Raw genomic sequence first — 19,950 nt, 5'->3', positions numbered from 1 at the left:
GCTTCAAATGGTTTATCCATTCAAACAAATGCTTTCACTTCCCCTTCTGCAAAGTACGTTATTGGGCTCACCCCAAACCACAGATAGACTTGCCGAGGAAGGAGGCTTTTTGGAAGTCTGCGTTTATTCGACTTCTTCAGTTAGAATTGTAATTCCACTCTTAATTTAATGTAGTTACGTTTAATAGTTGCAGAGAGAGGCAAACATTTCCCAATGTTTTATTTCTTTGATTATTCAAGTAGGTACTCAGGAAACAACGAACAATAATAAGAAAATGAGTTTATAAAGAGTGAGTCTATTTTAGTCACACCAGTTAAATATGACACCACAACATTCTTGCATGGGCTATTTATGTGTGTGGTAGAATTGGCTCTGGGCATTTAGCAGCTGATCCCTATTTACTTCAGACATTTCAAAAAGGTTGCTTTCTTCACAGTCAAATATATGTGTGAACATGTATACATACATACATATAAAATAAGCCTTTGAACATCATGAGCTACTTAAAAAGCCCCCAAATCACTGACCACCATAAAAGAGTGCTTTATTGTGTAAGGATAAAGTACTTCACAAAAGCCAATTAACTAATAATTATGCTTGCCTAGGGATATAGGTGAAGAGTCATAGTCTTGGCCACACATTTTAGGATTTTAGTCTGAATCTACATGGGCTGTGTTCCTTTCCTTGCTTGCTCTGGCCACAATTTTCTCAAGTAAACATCCCTTTTTTTTTTTTTAAATAAACCTACTTTTCCATGAGGTTCCATTACTTTGAAACTATCATCTGGTATTCAGTGAAAAAGTTACTTCTTTGCTTCTTCTGGGTTCTTGAATTGTTTTCTCCTCCTGAATTTTTCTGAACTTTCTTAAGTAGGTCAAAGATAACAAGAACAAAGCCTGAGCTGTCTCTTCTACCTTTTATAAAGGAAGAAAACTACTCAGAGTAATAGGAATCCAGATGTGAGAATCAAGGACGTCACTGGAAATCTTGGGTCCAGAATCCTGGATCTGGCAGACTTGTAAAAGTTCCTCAGCCTCTGGAATGCTGGCCGTCTTTGGATCTTTTGGGTGTTCTGAACCTAGGGAGAGACAAATAAAGGGCTCTTGACAACTGCTGTTAGTTTTAGGGATTTTTTAAATATATATTTTTAATACTCGAGGATATGTTCATTGATTATAGGGAGAGAGGAAGGAGGGGAGAGAAAGAGAGAGGAGAGAAAGACATCTGTGTGAGACAGAAACATCGATGTGAGGGAGAAACATTGATTGGTTGCCTCCTATATGTGCCTGGACCAGGGACTGAAACCCACAGCCTAAGTATGTGACCTGACCTGGAATCGAACCCGTAACCTTTTGGTGTATGGGATGATGCTCCAACCAACTGAAGCCACCTGACCAGCAGGATGACTTCCAGATTTGTCTTTAGGGGCCCCCTTCACTCTCTGAATTTAGAATTCTTGGGCAGGAGCTGGGCTAATAACTGAGAATTCTCTGGAGAAAACTTCTTAGAGACTCTCTTTTCCTGGGTCACATGAATTTTTTGGATAAATCAGTATTAGTAAGCAGAAAAAATCACTAGAAACTGTTCTCATTAGAGAATATTTACCATGGGTGAACTCTTTGAAGATTTCCTCAATACAAGTAAAGATAAGTAAGAAATTCTTATTTGAGTCTGGAGGGATCATTTACTCATGAAGCCTGTGTTGCAAGCACTGTGACCTTTAGTGAGGGATGTGTCATTCTGCTATTTCCGGGCTAGGTTCAGCAGCTCAACACGCACCTGGGAAAATCTGGGAATAGAAAGAAACCTCTAGGGTAACCAGGGTTCCTATGTATGGAAGAAAGATGTAGCGAACCCCTCCCACAGGGCTTCTTAGGCATCAGCTGGCCCCCTACTTAGTCAGATTCCAGATTCATTTGCCATTTACCAGATTCGCTTGCCCCGTCCACTCAGCCACCGGCAGTTGACAGTTCATCTAATACGTGCACTTGTGTGAGAGCCAGGCCACTGCCTCTTTCTAAAGGTCTAGTCCCAGTGACCTGCTCTGACATTTTGACATCTAGAAAACAGAATCGCCACTCGTGTGCTTAACCTCACACATCGTTTAATAAAGCCTCAAGCTCAGGGGTGTGTTTTTTAAGGCCAAAGTTTGCATTTTGTTTTTGAGCTACTTAGAACTTTTTCTTCTCCTGTAACAACAAAGAGATCCTTATGAGAAATGAAGAAAACACACAAAATTGGAATGTCTCCTCACAGTTCCACCAATAAAAGCAAACTGCTGTTACTGTTTGGGGGTATTTTTATAGTCTTTTAAAATTAACAGGTTTTGTGTTTTTTATTTTGCATGCTGTGCTCATAGGTATGTATGTAATTATATTTGGCTTTTTAACTTAACATTTTACCGTAAAAATTGTCTGTTACTGCATGAATTTTGTTAGCACCCTTTTAATTCTTGCATGGCATTCCATGGAGAGACAGCGCATTTAGACTGTTTCTCACTGCTCCACGCTAGACATACGCTGGGCTAAGCATTTTTTTACAACTTAAAAAAGATTAGGAATATTGCATCAGACTAGATCACTAGAGTATTGTAATATTACTAGATTGAATGATATTACTATTTGTAAGGCCTTGTACATTTAAAGAAAACAAGGAAACATAAAGTGAAAGACCTAACAGAGACAATATCGGTCATAAGTATGACAGAAAATGAGTTAGCTTCATTCTAACATCACAAGCATATGCAAATTTGTATACATGCTACCTGTGACCCAAGTGAGTAATGGTAATAACACAAACTGTACAAAATACAGAAGACATAGTTGCGAGTAATTGCATGGAAAAGTGTTCAGCCTTGTGAGCAATTTAAGAAATGAAAAATAAAACAAGATACTATATAATTACATTTATATGATGTTCTTGAAAAGACAAAATGATACGGAGAAAAAATATCGGTGGTTATCATTTGGGTAGGGGACTGGGTTTGGCTCTAAAGGGATAGCATGGGCAAGATTTTAGGGAAGATTGAACTATTCTGTAGCCTGAGTGTGGTAATACTCACAGAAGTCTAAACTTAAGTTCACAGAATTATACATCAAAAACAAAAGTCAGTTTTGCCATATGACAATTTAAAAAACCAAATAAAAAATATGCTTTTGGCATTTCAAGGCATGGATGATAAGTCCAAAGATCATATAGATAAAATACAAAGAATGTACATTGGGAAACTGCAAATTCACATAATAAAATACTAATTTCAATCCTAAAGTAGTCAAGAGTAGCCTCCTCAATTTACTAAAGGGAAATAAAGCCTTAAAGATGAATAAAACAACTTATACTCTGCAGTATTTCAGCTCTTTTGAAAATTTACATTTCAGTGCAAATGGCTAAGAATAAAATAACATTAGAATTTGATAATGCATTTCTTTAAAGATATATTAATATTCAATTCTTAATTTAAACTGCAATAATGAAAATGAAAATATTTAAGATATAAAAAATCATAATTAAAAAACCCTTTCCTGAGGGTATGTTTATTGATTAGACAGAGAGAGAGAGAGAGAGAGAGAGAGAGAGGGAGAGAGACATAGATGTGAGAGAGAAACATGGACCAGTTGCCTCCTGTACATGCCCTGACCAAGGATCGAACCCACAACCTAGATATGTGCCCTGACCGGGGATTGAGCCCACAACCATTTGGTACACGGGACAATGCTCCAACCAACTGAGCCATCTGGCCAGGACAAAAACAATAATATTTTTTCTTTACCTGCATAATTAGAAAGTATTTTGGAAATGTTCTTACCTAATGCTGGCAAGGACAACATGAATCATACACTTTTATACAGTGGGGTTTGGAGTGTAAATTTCCACCACCCTTTTGAGCACATACCACATGTGTGTGTCTGTGTATAGCTCAAGAGCCAAGAAGATGTGCAATAAGCCCCAAAGGAAGAAACTAACATGAAAGCTTTTGTGAACTGGCTTCTTGTGCTCAGAGCTGATGGTAAGAGAGGAAGGGGATTTCCCCGGGTGCTAAAATAGAAAGGAGAATTGTTTGTGTACAAAATACATGCAGGGGAATAGGATCGATCAGGCTGTCCTCCCCCAGTTTTTCTGTGAGTGTAAATTTCATAAATCACCTCTTTACTTGCCATTCAGGGTGGTTTCACCCTTTACAACAGACAGCGTGTGTATAAGACTGGCCAGGCTATACCTGAGCCCAGGGGCTGGGTCGCTCTGCAGACCTCTCCTCTGAGCAGTAAAACCACACATTCAGTTCCCTCCTGGACAGCTCCTGGGGGCCCTCCCAAGGGAACTCATTGTCCCCCCTTTTAAGTCTGCCCTTTATTTTGCTAGCTCAGTGACTAAGTACCAAGACCTTCAGCTTAGCCCTCTGTTCAGATGTCACCCTTTCCCTCATGTACCACAAGCAAATTGCTTGTCTCCTTCCCTACCTCCTTCCCCTGCTTCCCTGTTGCCTAAGTTCAATTCTGCATCCTCTTTGGTTTGACTCCTCCCAGCAGCTTACCCTGGGTCTCCCTATGCAGTCCCGGGCACCTCTCATTCCTGGTCAGACCTCCATGCTGCAGCCTGAGGGACCTTCCTCTGGACTGGGCAGAACTACTGCCATTTCTCCAACTGCCATGCTGTTCCATAGCTCTAGGCTTTTAGTAATGTAATACTGCTCCCTCTTCCTGGAGTGCCCTCTGATTTCACTCCATCCTCTATCCTCCCCCCTGCCACTTCGTCACCTTTCAAGTTCCTGCTCCATTTCTACCTCCTCTTTGAAGTCATTCTTCCTTCTGCCTCCATCATCGTCCCTCCAACACATCTTGGTGGAATTTACCTGGCCTTCCGGGCTCCCAGGGGTGCCTGGGTACACTGTGAGACAGCACCTGTCAAATTTATTTACCTCACCTCTGCCATTTCCAAAGTCTGAGTGTGATAAATCCTGTCACTCCCATTTTCCATCTTTGTCTCCCTTCAGTCCCCAAGTTTGTGGGATGTAGCAGAGCCCCGCCGGGATTTCTCCTATTCAATCCTTGGGTACCACATGTACTTGGAAGAGAGCTGTGACTCGAACTACAGAAGTCCCTCTAGTTTTATCTGCATTCCATCTAGCAAACTGCCTCCCCATAGAGTGCACGTGGGTGCCTTACTTCCCTAGACCCTCGCTGTGATAAAGGGCTTTTCTCTGTTATCAGATTTCTTTGGACATTTCCATCAGCTTTGTGGGGTGCGGTGTTCACATGGCCGTATTTCCCTGTAACACTTTACTATATTTATTGGGTCATGTTGGTCCTCCCCCTCACCTCCCAAACACACACACAAGTCTGTGAGCTCTAAGAGCAGGGACCATGTCTTAATCACGTATGAACCCTCCAGGGCTGATCCCTCTGTCTCATATGTAGCCTATGCTCAATGCATTTTTGTTAAGGAACTTAATTTTCAAAAGTGACATTTTACATAATCTCTTAATCTTTATGCATTTCTTTTACCTGCAGGGGTACACTACGGTCCAGTTAGGTGGCAGGCAGTTACAGAGAAAGTCAATACAAAGGAAGAGTCCCCTGCATTGTTACAGGCGGAGAATCGATGCCATTACCAGCTCAGCTGCAGGAGTTATTTAACCACTCTAAGCCTGTGTTCATTTGGGAAATGGTGGTAATACTATTACTCGTCTCAAAGGGCTATGAGGATGAAATGCATAAATACATGGAGGTGCTTAGAATGAGACTGGCGTATTGTAAACTCTCAAAAAGCGGTAGTTATTATTATTATTATTATTGCAACTCTGACCTATTTTCTAATGGACTTTATTGACTTTACTAGTTGTATCAAAAAAGGGCAGGAAGGACGGAAAGCATATTTGGCCTGAATGATGGGACCACCCTCCGTACTCTGCCCCTGAGCTCCCGCAAACCCCATGTATCTCTCCTATAGCACATATTTCCCTCTCATAGAGTCTACTCGTGCCGGCACTTACAATGATGAACTATCAGTGTGTCCATGCAGTCTGCTGTGCTTTTGCTGTCCCAGCTGTGAAATACCATTACAATATGTCCTTTAAATTTGTAGAGAATCTTTACTTAACGTTTTCACCTTTAAGGGTGATCTCATCCATCTGTAACAAGTAGCTATGATTCAGGTGGATGTTCAAGCGTAATTGCTCAGAGGCATGTTTAAGGTCATGCAAGATTAAGTACTGAACTGAGAACTCCGGGCAATTGATTCCCTGGGCGCTGACTCACCTATTTACCTAGACTGACTCATCTGCCACAATTCAAACCTGCCAACCGCTTTCACGGTGAGGTTTAGGATCACCATCACGTAACAATAGGTGGTGGGGGAAGATCCCATAGAAACAGAAAGCAGTGGAGCGCTATGTACTCTCATCAGCTAAAAGAGGTCCAGGCATCTCTTCCTCTGCAGCAAATGAAATAAGAATGAGTGTACTTCTTTATTTAAAAAAAAATCCGGGCAGCACTTGAATTGCTGTAATTTAGCTGGAGACGCCTTGGTGACAGAGGGAGAGTCTCACAGAAATACCAAAACCCTCTAACATGAAGCAGTGAGAATACAAAAGAATCAATAGTAACCTTGGAAATGAGAAAAAAAAAAAGCATTCAGTGGTTTCCAAGTGCATCAGTTCAGCTAAAATAAAATATTTTGGTACTCTGTTATGGCAGCTCGAGCTGACTAATACAACACACCTCCTTGCCCACCTAAAAAATAGTGTAGAATAAAACAAATATTGAAATATAGAAAATAAAGCACCTGGGATGACATTATTAGTATTGTGACATTAATTTTAATGTGACATGATACTAGTCCCACTGAAGCATAGCTCTGATCAAACCAAGTGTACAAATACTCAGGAAGACTGCCCCAGTTCTCACTGAATTAAATCCTGACGTCTCAACCTGTAATTTAAAAGCCTCCACGTGTTGGCTCCATCTTGCCCTCCCCACACAGCACTACTGACTGGTAGCCTATCTCCACTTCTCTGTTTGCCGAGTACACCCGACTGCCCGCCTCAGTGGCCCTGTCTTCACACCACTCCTTCTGCTGGAATGCTCTGTCCATCTCCAGTCGTGCACAACCGCAGGCCCGCAGTCTTCCCATCTTACAGGGACCTCGCTCATGTGCTGCCTCATCCAGAAATTCTTTCCTGCTCCCCCTGGCAAGAGGGGCGATTTATCTGATGGATGTGTTTTAGAAGAATAAACAGTGCCTGCCCTGCCCAGCCCCCTCCTCTTTTCTGGGGGGTCTGCTGATTTCAGAGAGTATGTTTTTCCACTCCTCTCTGCCAGGCCATGAGCATGGTGGGGCCCATCTGCCTCAGTCCTGGCCATTGTCCAGCACTGCCTAGGACAGTGTGAACAGTGACCAACCTATTTGCTTAAACACTTTGGTCACAGCCACCAATCTAGCCTTTATTACTTGTCAAGTTAGCATTTTCTTCTCCGTCTTCCTGACTCCCAATCTGTCTCTCCATTGGTTTTAAGCACAAGCATAGGTCCCCTTATTAGGTCCCCTACAATTCACAACAATTTGCAAAGAGCTTTAGGAAGCTGATAGTATTCAATTTTCTCACCAATCCCACTAGGTAGTATAATAGCCTCATCCCATAGATAAGACACAGAGAGAGTGGGTAAGCAGCTCCCAGAAGGTCATACAGCTGGGACTGGTAGCACCTGGGTTCCAGCCTTGGTTGCTAAGTGTCCCACCCAAACTAGTCAATTATTTCTTGTTAGAAAAGGCCTTTAAGGTCAGGCCAGAGGGGAAGTGAAAGCATGGAGATTTCCCCATAGATTATTTCCATCTGCTCAAACACTTCCTAACTAGAAAGGGCCTGTTACAACTCTCGGCACAGGCTGTCTCAGCACCCTCCCTGCTGACTGTGTACTTGCTTAATTACCTGAGGTACTAACTTGACGTTTCTCTTTGTCAGTACCTGTGGTTTAATAATCTTTCTCCCCCACGACTCTAATCTGAAGAGTTCAAAACAGAGTACTATAAACAGGGTACTATAAACAGAGTTGAAGTTTCTTGGAATAACTCAAGCTCTCTTTGGGAAGTGAGTTCAACACTGCTGACCTTGGTAATTTTCCCAGGTTGCCATCAGGGTGTGCTCTCTCACCTCTGTGCCCTCTCCATTCATGCCATTACCGGTGGCTGAAGGACATCTGCGTGGATTTCTGTGAACAGGGTCTAGAATGAAACCGGCTGTTCATGCAAGGTTGGAGCAAATCAGTCTCTTTGGAACTGTTTTCTAACTATAGTTACAGTAATCACAGGCAGCACTGAGATGCTGCCTCATATAGGTAGCAAATTTAATTTCTGGTTCTGTTCATTGCATCAAAATTTACTTTTTTTTTTTAAAGATTTTATTTATTTTTAGACAGTGTGGAAGAGAGGGAAAAAGAAGGAGAGAAACATCAATGAGCAAGAGAAACATCGATTAGTTGCCTCTTGCACACCCCCAAATGGGGTCCTGGCCTGCAACCCAGGCATGTGCCTTGACCAAGAATAGAACTTGTGACCCCTTGGTTTTCAGGAAAATGCCCAACCCACTAATCCACACCAATCAGGGCAAAATTTACTCTTAAAAGACAATCTTTACCATACACAGATAGGAAAAAAAATGGAAAAGAAAAACAACTATATGAAGGGAAGGATGTGTTAATTAGCTTGGTTGTCATGACTATTTAACAATGCAGACATAGATCAAATCATCAAGTTGTATACCTTAAACATACTCAGTTTTTAATTGGCAATTATATCTCACTGAAGTCAGGGGAAAAAGAGACAGTTTTCTCTGTGACTCTACCGTCTTATCAACCCAGTAGGTCTAATCAGACAGTATGCATTGTAATCTTCCTCATACACCAGAGGAAGAGTTCTCCTCCTGCCAGTTAGGTGCTCAGAGAGAAGCACACCCCCTGAACCAGGGATGCCAAATCAGAGCCAGGGCCCAGGGTGCCCTGGTCACAGGGCACCTTGAGAAGGTAAAGAGGACATACCTGGGCACTTGGTCCATTATCCTTTGGTCTTTACATGGCCATGTGCAAAGAGGCTTGGGGACACAGGATCTGGAGGACACGTGGACGAGCTCACAGATAGGTAAATAAGACTACTCTGGTATGAAAGGCAGATTTTACCAACTGCATAGTCTTAGGCAAGTGACCTAATTTCTCTGTGACTGTGTGTCTGTATCTGCAACCTGGGGAAAATAATAGACCCATTTCATAGAGTTGTTATGAGGACTAAATGAATTAATTCATGGGAAATGCTTACAACAGTGTTTGGTGAAAAGGTAGCTATTGTTATCACATAGGACTTTCTGAAAGTATCCTTAGAAATTTTCCATGATGAAAATTAGTTACTGATGATGGTAACTTAGTGGATTATGTGACATGGCCTAGAATACACAGAAAGTACTGGCTACGTATATGAAGCAACACACGCACCTGTTTTTTGCCATTGTTCCATAAGCATTTCTAAACCTACCTACTCTGTATAAAGCACTGTACTGGGTACAAAAACGTGACATGGTCCCTGTGCTCTGCAAGCGCAGGGGCCTCAGAATGTGGTAGACCAGTCCTGTCTAGAAGTGATTAGAGAAGGAGGGTTGGGGAGCGCGGGTCCCACTTTCTTGCCCTCTTATCCTGCAGATAAGGTGACGTGGCCAATTAAGGCGGATGGACTTGCAATAGCGTCAGAGAAAACAAGAAATGGCGAAGTGGGCTGTCACCCCTGGGTATACAGTAACAAAACACCCCTGTCCTCCCAGCACCACTCTGACACCACACCCCACTTCCTCCTGAGGGCGTGTGACACTTTTCAAAGAAAATACAGTATTTAGTAGTATCACCACAGCAAGCGGAAATAGCAATGTTTGGTCCATAGATGAACTAATAATTTTGTACCAAATAGTACACACAGAATCCTCCCTGTTTTTGCCACAACAGCCAGTGCTGGCCTGGGTACTGCTCATCACATGAAGAGTGCTGTAGATGGGGGGACAGGGTGACCAGGGATGAGGACCAGGAGAAGGAAAAGGAAGAGACAGAGTGAGGGTCCACCAATCTAGGGTAGACAGGTGAGTGTAGGTGGAGAGGAGCCTCCCACATCTTTTTGCACACAGCAATATCCCCAACTGGAAAATGAGTCAGTTGTAAAAGTATGTCTGTAATTGGAGCTTAGGATCCATGGGAACTGTGATATTAGATACTATTTAGGTTCCAAGATTAGACCATTAACTATTATTCTGTTAATTCAGAATGAATTTATAAAACTGAGCACCCTTTGTTGTTCTAGCTCAGCAATTTTCAAACCTCTGTGCCACAAGAATTTTTAAAACATGCAATACCTGACTATTTAGTCAGGGCACTGACCTCTTTTCTCTTAGTTTATCAAATTAAAAAATGATAACAGCCAACACAACAGCTGTTCAGTGTGAATGAATAAAAATTACACCTACTCTGTCAGATTGGCAAGAAATATATTTTTTGGTGTACAGAATTTTAGTAATTATTTTATGTGCACTATGAAATGAAAAAGGTTGAACATGGCTTATGAGAGCCTCTGTTTTTCTTCCCGAGACAGTTTAGATATACTGTGGGTTTAGTAGCCCATTTTAAGTCTAATTCCTCAATTTAAAAACCACGAATGATTGTGATCCTCAGGAAAACTAGTTTTACTGCATGAGAAGAGAACATCTGTATTCTTGGGCACAGCTGCAGTGGAGACCTCCAAGATGGGAACCTACTAGCTGAGCTCCTGAAGGGCCAGTAGTACCAGCATCAGCTGGGAACTCTTTAGAAAGGCAAATCCTCCATCCCCACCCAGACTCACTGTGTGAGAAACCAAGGGGCGGGGCTCAGTACTCTGAGTTTCTATTTATTTATTTATTTATTTATTTTTATTTTTCAATTACAATTGACATATAATATTAATTTTAGGTATACAACTTAGTGATTAGACATTTATATACCTTATAAAGTGATCACCCCACTAAGTCTAGAGGCCATCTGACACCATTCATAGTTATTACTGTATTATTGACTGTATATTCTATGCTGCATACTATCAGCAGCCTGAGTTTTAACAGACCCTCCCCAAAACTCACGGCACCCTGAAGTTTGAGAAGCATGGTGCTCGAGTCAAGTGCACATGGCCAGGCCTATGTCTTTTTCACCTTCATTTGCTCAGCATCTAGCAAAGTTCCCGGCACTTGCTTCTCATTCAGGGTGACCTTGCCTCCAGGGGACATTTGGCAATGCCTGGAGGCATCTGTGGTTTTCGCAAATGGACAGAGAGGGTGCCACCGGCACATAGTAGGTTGGAGCCAGCAGTACTGCCCCACAACCTGCAATGCACAGGGCGGCTTCCTGCAACAAATATTGCCAATAGTGCCGAGGCTGAAAAACCTTGTTTTGAATAAATATATGAAATGCAGCGATGCCAAGAGAATTCCCTTATCCATTCCTCGCTGTCTGTCATCACTTGCTCCCAGTTAGAGAATTCTAGCCCCACAATGAGAAGGGAACAGGGTGACTTGGAAAAACGTGTCTCTCTCTTTTCCATACTCTCTTCTCATTTGGGGCCATGAGTGGCGCAGTAAATGATATAAAATATGCACAATAAGTGTCTTTTGAGTTATTTATTTATTTATTACTGAATCTATTGGGGTGACATTGGTTAATAAAATTAGATGGGTTTCCAGTGTACAATTCTATAATACGAGTATATTGTACTCATATTGTGTGTTCACCACCCCAAGTCAAGTTTCCTTCCATCACCATTTTTTTTTCTGCCTCTAGAGCCCTTGATATTAACCAAACCTTTATTTTGACTCAATATTACTCCATATAACTCATTCTCTCTATATGTCAAAAAAAAACAACAAAAATTAATACAAGGTGATAATGGCACAGGAATAGTTAGTTCCTACAAATAAAACAGGTAATCCAGAAATATCTTTTAACATAGAAAAGCTAAAGCTATAAAAGGATAAAATTATAAAATATTATAGGACAAAGATTTCTCATAAATGATATCAGAAAACCTATTCAGCATTATTTTAAAAGTCAGTTTAAATTCAGTTTTACAACATCCACCAGGGTAAAAACTAGAAGGAAAAAGCCCTTAAAAGAGGATTAAGAAAAATTAGAAAAAAATGCACAGATTTGGATATGTAAAGATGTTAAATGGCTGCACGTTTCTAAAAACTCATTTTAAAAAGGTATACAATAGTCTGGGAAAATGGTCAAAATATGGCAGATAAATCTTATTAAAAACCCATATAAATTCGCAGAAATTTCAAAAGACATTAAATTCCTAACAGAGAAATGAGCAAAAAAAAAGTACAACTTATAAACAAATTTGTGAAATAAATGTTCAGTCTAACTATATTAAAAGAAATGGAGGACACAGAGGGCCAAGAGACATATGAAAGGATGCTCAGCATCACTAGCCATCAGAGAGATGCAAGTTAAAACCACAATGAGATACCACCTCACACCTGTCAGAATGGCCATCATAACCAAATTGACAACGAACGAGTGTTGGAGAGGTTGTAGAGAAAAGGGAACCCTAGTGCACTGTTGGTGGGAATGCAGACTGGTGCACCCACTGTGGAAAACAGTATGGAATTTCCTCAAAAAACTAAAAATGGAACTGTCTTTTGATCCAGCAATTCCACTGCTGGGATTATACCCTAAGAACCTGAAACACCAATTCAATAGAACCTGTGCACCCCAATGTTCACAGCAGTGTTATTTACAATAGCCAAGAGCTGGAAACAGCCTAAGTGCCCATCAGTAAATGAGTGGATCAAAAAACTGTTACACAGTGGAATACTATGCAGCAGAAAGAAAGAAGGAACTCCTATGTTTTGTGACAGCATGGATGGAACAGGAGAGCATTATGCTAAGTGAAATAAGGAGGTGAAAGACAAATACCATATGATCTCATCTATAAGAAAAACCAAATGAACAAAACAAACAAACGAGCAAACAGAATCAGGGGTATGGAAAAAAACGAACAGACCAACAGTGACTAAAGGGGAGAGGGGGGATAAGAGAGGAAAGAAGTCTAGTCAAGGAACATGTATAAAGGACCTCTGGACATGGACAACAGGATGAGGATTGTCCTTGGGAGTGGGGGGTGGGCAGGGCAGGGGAGAGCAATGGAGGAAAATTGGGACAACTATAATAGAACAACAATAATAAAAAAGAATTCAAAATTACAAAAAAAGCATCTCTCTTCTTTTTTTTTGATGATACTCTTATTGGTGGAATGGACAAAATTAAGCTGGTATTCTTACATAGAGTGTTGATAGAAAGCAATTTACCAACATATACCAAACACCATTAAAATATTCATGTCCCTTTACCCAATGATCCCATGTCTGAGAATCTATTCTACAGATATCCAAAAACACGAAAAAATTATGTGAATAAGATAGTTGCTGAAATATTATTTATAATAGAAACAAACAAACAAATAATGAAAGAAAAGCAACCCACTTTTCAGAACAGGGAATAGTTAATTAATTTATGGAAAAATTACTTACTAGAACATTATGCACTTTAAAAATAATTATGAAACCAGTAACATAGAAAACCGTATGTTATAATATCTAGTTGTACAGGTAGAAATGTAGAGATTTTAAGTTGTTTTAGGGCATGGAATCGAGTCACTATTTTCTCTAATTTCTAAATTTATTCTGGATTTAAAAAGGCCCAAGTTCCAATCCCAGCTGCATCACTTCACCCACCAATCAGTGTGACCTCGGCTAAGTTACATCATCTCTCTATGCCTCAGTCCTCCCAACACCATTTATCGCCCTCTACCCTCTTCTGCCTCCCGCTACTACCCCTTCCCTCTGGTGATCACCATACTGTTGTCTGTGTCTATGAGGTTTCTTTGGTGCAGTGCATATAATTTTTATGTGGTAGAAGTAGAATATGAAAATTTCTGTGACAATGTTTATTTTAAGCCAGTTTAATAATCATTTGTATACATTTTTATTCTTATTTAACTTTACTTTCTCATATTTCAATCAAAGCTTGAATATACAAGAAAACATTTGATCCACAAACACATATTAACATGTAAATTGAAATTTTATTTTATTTTATATCATCAAAAACATTTATGACCTGTTTGGAATTAATTTTTATGTTATTCTTACAAAAACTAATTGTCCTGAGTAATTTTTATATTTTTGTCTCTAAATGGAAAACCAGAGAGCCATTTTTAGGCTATAACTTGTAAATCCTGCTTTGCAAATGACACATGTTGCAAATGGCCTCCTGCTTATGAGTATGGCCTGTGAAATTACATAGCCTGGGTTCAAATGCAGCTATTATTCACTAACTGTGTGATATCGAGCAGATTGTGCACCTTGCTTGTGCCTCAGTTTTCTCAGCTGTACGATCAGGAGATAGTAGTAACATCTTTCAGAGAGTTGTTTTTGCTTAATCCCTTCACCTTTTTCACCCAGCCCCACAACCACCCTCCCCTCTGACAGTTGTCAGTCTGTTCTCTGTATCTATGAGTCTGTTTCTATCTCGCTTGTTAGTTTATGTGGCTCATTAGAGTCCACATATGCGTGAAATCATATGGTACTTGTCTTTCTCAGACTGGCTTATTTCACTTAAGTAATACTCTCCAGGTCCACCCGTGCTGTTGCAAAAGGTCTAAGATTTCCTTCTTTTTATGGCTGAGTAGTATTCCATTGTGTAAATGTACCACCGCTTTTTTATTTACTCATCTGTGGATGGGCACTTGGGCTGCATTCAAATCTTGGCTACTATAAATAATGCTGCAGTGAACATAGGGTTGCATATGTTCTCTTGAATTAGTGTTTAGGATTACTTTGGATACATTCCCAGAGCTAGAATTGCTGGGTCATAAGGCAGTTGCATCTTTAATTTTTTGAGGTAATTCCATCCTGCTTTCCACAGTGGCTGCAGCAATTTACATTCCCAGCAGCAGTGCACAAGTGTTCCCTTTTCTCCACACCCTCACCAACTTGTTTGTTGACCTATTGATGATAGCTATTTAGATAGGTGTGAGGTGATATCTTATTATGGTCTTAATGGACATTTTTTTTGATAATTAGTGATATTGAGTATATTTGCATCTGTCTTTTGGCCATCTGTATGTCTTTGGAGAAGTGTCTATTCAGCTCCTTTGACCATTTTTTAATTAGGTTGTTTTTTGGTGTTGAGTTTTATAAGTTCTTTATAAATTTTGGATATTAACCCCATATCAGATGTATCTGTGAATGTGTTCTCCCATTCTGTGGGTTGTCTTTCATTCTGTTGATGGTTTCCTTTGCTGTGTAAAACCTTTTTAGTTTGATATAGTACCATTTGTCTATTTTTTCTTTTGTTTCCCTTGCCCAAGAACATATATCAGAAAAAATATTGCTATAAGAAGTGTTCAAGATTTTGCTGCCTATGTTTTCTTCCAGGATTTTTGTGGTTTTGTGTCTAACATATAAGTAATCCATTTTGAGTTTACTCTTGTGTATGGTGTAAGAAGGCAGTCTAGTTTCATTTTTCTTTTTTGGCATGTATCTGTCCAATTTTCCCAACAACATTTTTTGAATAGACTATATTTACCCTTGTATGTTCTTTCCTCCTTTGTCAAATATTAATTGACCATAAAGGTATGGGTTTATTTTTGGGGTCTCTGTATTGCTTATGATCTATATGTCTATTTTTATGCCAGTACCATGCTGTTTGATTATTGTGGACTTGAAGTATATTTTGATATCAGGTACTGAGATTCCTCCAACTTTGTTTTTCTTTCTCAAGATTGCTGTGGCCATTTGGGGGCTTTGTGGTTCCATATAAATTTTTGGAATTTTCGTTCTAGTTCTGTGAAATACACCACTGGTATCTTGTAGGAATTCCATTGAACCAATAGATTGCTTTGGGTAGTATGGATATTTTAATGATATTAATTCTTCCCATGCACAAACACAGTATATGCTTCCACTTATTTGTATATTCTTCAATTTCTTTCTTCAATGTCTTCTAAATTTCCCAGTACAGGTCTTTAACATCTGTGGTTAAATTTATTCCTAGGTATTTTATTTAATTTTTTGAGGCAATTATAAATGGGTTTGTTTTTATAGTTTCTCTTTCGGATAGTTCATTATTGGTGTATACAAATGCAATTGATTTCTGGATATTTATTTTGTATCCTGCTACTTTACTGAATTAATTGATCAGTTCTAGCAGGGTTTTTTTTTGTGGAATCTTTGGGTTCTCTATATCATGATATCTGAAAATAATGACAGTTTTGCTTCTTCACTTCCAGTTTGGAAAATGCTTTTAGTTTTTGCCCATTGAGTATGATGTTGGCTGTGTGTTCATCATATATGGCCTTTATTACAATGAAGTATGTTCTTTCTATTCCCACTTTGCTGAGAGTTTTTATCATGAATGGGTGCTGGATTTTATCAAATGCTTTTTCTGCTTCTACTGATATGATCATGTGGTTTCTTTATCCTTCATTTTGTTTATTTGGAATATCACATTTACTGATTTGTTGATATTGTACCAACCTTACCAACATTATATCCCTGAACTAAATCCCACTTGATCATGGAGTATGAATTTTTCTTTAAACCCTCACCCAAGGACATGCTGATTGAGTTTAGAGAGGGGAATAGAGGGAAAAGAGAGGGAGAGAAATATTGATGTGAGAGGGAAACATTGATTGGTTGCCTTTCATACACGTCCTGACTGGGGACCAAACCTGCAACCTTGGCAGGTAATCTGACCAAGAATCAAATTCACAACCTTTTGGTGTGCAGGACAACACCCAACCAAATGAGCCACACTGGCTAGGGCTGATTGTTTCAATGTATTGCTGGATCCAGTTTGCTAACATTTTGTTGAGGATTTTAGCATCTGTGTTCATCAGGGATATTGACCTATAATTTTCTTTCTTTGTAGTGCCTTTATCTGGTTTTGGAATTAAGATAATGCTGGCCTTGTTAAATGAGCTTGGGAGTCTTCCCTCCACTTGGATATTTATAAATAGTTTGAGAAAGGTGTTATTTCTCTTTGAATGTTTGGTAAAATGCAACTGTGAAGTCATCTGGCCCAGAACTTTTGTTTGTTGGGATTTTTTTGATTATTGCTTCAATTTCACTAGGTATAATCTGTCTATTCAGATTTTCTGAGTTTTCCTGATTCAGTTTTGGAAGATTATATGTTTCTAGGAATTTATCTATTTCACCCAGGTTGTCCAACTTGTGGAAATATAGTTTGTTTGTAATACTTTCTTACAATCCTTTGTATTTCTTTGGCGTCAGTTACTTCTCCTCTTTCATTTCTGATTTTATTTATTTAGGTCCTCTCTCTTTTTGTGTGTGATGAGTCTGGTTAAAGGTTTATCAATCTTATTGACCTTTTCAAAGAACAGGGTCTTGGTTTCACCAGTCTTTTGTATTTTTTTTTGACTCATTTATTTCTGCTCTGAACTTTATTATTTCTTTCCTTCTACTCACTTTGGGTTTTGTTTGTACTCTTTTTCTAGTTCCTTTATGTGCAAAATTAGATTGTTTATTTGGGATTTTTCTTGTTTCTTAACATAGGCCTGTAATGCTATGAACTTCCCTCTTAGGACTGCTTTCACTATGTCCCATATATTTTTGGGCTGTTGTGTTCTCATTTTTATTTCTTTCTTGATTTCATTGTTAACACATTCATTGTTAAATAACATGCTATTTAGCCTCCATGTCTCTGTGTGCTTTTCAGTTTTTTTTTTCTTGTGATTGACTCCTGTTTTATACCACTATGGTAAGAGAGGATGTTTGATATGATTTTAATCTTCTTAAATTCATTGAGACTTGTTTTGTGTCCTAACATGTGATCTGTGCTAGAAAATGTTCCTTGTGTGCTTGAAAAGAATGTATATTGTACTGCTTTGGGATGAAATGCTCTGAAATCCTTCTGATCCAGTGTTTCGATTAAGGCTTCTGTTTCCTTGTTCATTTTCTGTGTGGAAGATATATCCATTGATGTTAATGGGATGTTAAAATCCCCTACTATGACTGTTTCAGCATCAATCTCTCCTTTTATGTCCATCAGATTTGCTCTATATATTTAGGTGCTCTTACGTTGGGTGTGTAAATGTTTGCAAGGGTTATATTCTTTTTTTGGATTGTTCCCTTTATCATTATGTAGTGTCCTTCCTTGTCTCTTATTATAGCCTTAGTTTTAAAGTCTATTTTGTCTGATATAAGTATTAGTACCTTGCCTTTTAAAAAATTTCCATTTGCATTAAGTATCATTTTTCATTCCTTTACCTTTAATTTGTGTGTATCTTTTGTTCTGAGGTGGGTCTCTTGTAGTTATCATACATATGGGTCTTGTTTTCTTATTCATTCAGCTACCTCTGTCTTTTGATTGGAGCATTTAAGCTATTTACATTTAAAGTGATTATTATTAGGTACTTATTTATTGTCATTTTATTCTTTTAATATGTTCTTCTTCTCCTTCTTCAAGACCCATTAACATTTCTTGTAATACTGGTTTGGTGGTAACAAACTCCTTTAGCGTTTTCTTGTCTGGGAAGCTCTTTATTTCTCCCTCAATTTTAAATGATAGCCTTTCTGGGTAAAGTAGTCTTGATCATAGGTCCTTGGTTTTTATCACTTTGAATATTGACATCTTCATGCCAATTACTTCTGGCAAGAAATGGTTCTGTTGAGAAATCAGCTGATAGTCTATGGGAGCTCCTGTAGGAAACTGTCTTTCTCTTGCTGCTTTTAACGTTCTCTCTTTTCTTTAACCTTTGCCATTTTCATAATGATGTGTGTTGGTGTGGGCCTGTTTGGGTCCAGCTTTGGACTCTCAGTAGTTCCTGGACTTGTGTGTCTTTTTCTTTACCAGGTTAGGGAAGTTTTCAGTTATTATTTCTTCAAATAAGTTCTCGATTCCTTGCTCACTCTCTTCTCCTTCTGGTACCACAATGATGTGGATGTTGTTATGCTTCATGTTATCTCAAAGGTCCTTTAAATTATCCTCATTTTTTAAATTCTTTTTTCTTTTTGATGCTCTGTTTGGGTGTTTTCTGGTACCTTATCTTCCAAATTACTGATTCAGTCCTCTGCTTCATCCAACCTACTGTTTATTTGTTCTAGTGTATTGTGCATTTCAGGTGTTTTATTCTTCATTTCTGACTGATTCTTTTTTATGGCTTCTGTGCTCTTTTTCATGCTCTTGTAATTCTCACTAAGTTCCTTAAACATCCCTATAACACTCTCTCTTTTTTTTAACTCTGTATCTGATAAATTGCTTGCCCCCATTTTATTTCACTCTTTTTCTGGAGAACAGCAGAGATTTCTCCTCTTCTTTCATTTGGGATATATTTCCTTGTATCCTCCCCATTCTGGCTTCCTTTTGTGTTTGTTTCTATGTATTAGGATGATCTGCTTGACTTCCCAGTCTTGATAGTGGGCCTTATGTAGTAGGTATCCCATGGGTTCCAGTTATGCAGTCTCATTAATCAAGTGAGCTAGGAGCTCCAGGAATATCCTTCATGTGGGTTAGGTGGGCCTTCCTGTTGTAATTGAGTCTTAACTGCTATCGCCCATTTGTGTGTGGGGTTGACCCTCAGGCTGGCTGACTGTGAGGATCATCCCCTACCATAGTGTACGAATTGCTGTTCAGGTGCTTACCACAGGAAGTTGAATTTGGCTCAACAGAGTCTGGTGCCTGCTGAGATCTTCCTTTGGATATGCTGCTTGTGAAGCTTATTGGATCCTGCACTGGTGTTGTCTGAAGCTGACCACTAGGTGTGTTGGTTCTGCAGCATCTTTGGAGGGATTCTGGTTTAGGCCAATGTCAGACACTGCCTGTGACTTTTCCTGGACAACCTGTTTGGAGCTACAAAGTGATCCACAGTTTG

General features: G+C 39.3%; 1 protein-coding gene across 4 annotated transcripts in view; it reads right to left on the bottom strand.

The window, feature by feature from the left end:
• The window catches only part of PRKCQ (protein kinase C theta), a 119,977-nt gene that overhangs the window by 66,783 nt on the left and 33,244 nt on the right, over positions 1–19,950 (bottom strand). For 3 of the 4 annotated variants that reach the window (XM_045186301.2, XM_053923209.1, XM_053923210.1), the window contains exon 2: positions 749–1,078. In XM_045186301.2, the coding sequence (XP_045042236.1) occupies positions 749–766 (18 nt within the window). In that variant the 5' untranslated portion in view covers positions 767–1,078. The remainder of the gene's footprint in view (positions 1–748; positions 1,079–19,950) is intronic. The other variant, XM_053923208.1, reaches the window with a different exon arrangement.

This window comes from Desmodus rotundus, chromosome 4 (genome assembly GCF_022682495.2).
Source record: "Desmodus rotundus isolate HL8 chromosome 4, HLdesRot8A.1, whole genome shotgun sequence".
Taxonomy (NCBI): domain Eukaryota; kingdom Metazoa; phylum Chordata; class Mammalia; order Chiroptera; family Phyllostomidae; genus Desmodus; species Desmodus rotundus.
This window is presented reverse-complemented; position numbering and strand designations above follow the sequence as displayed.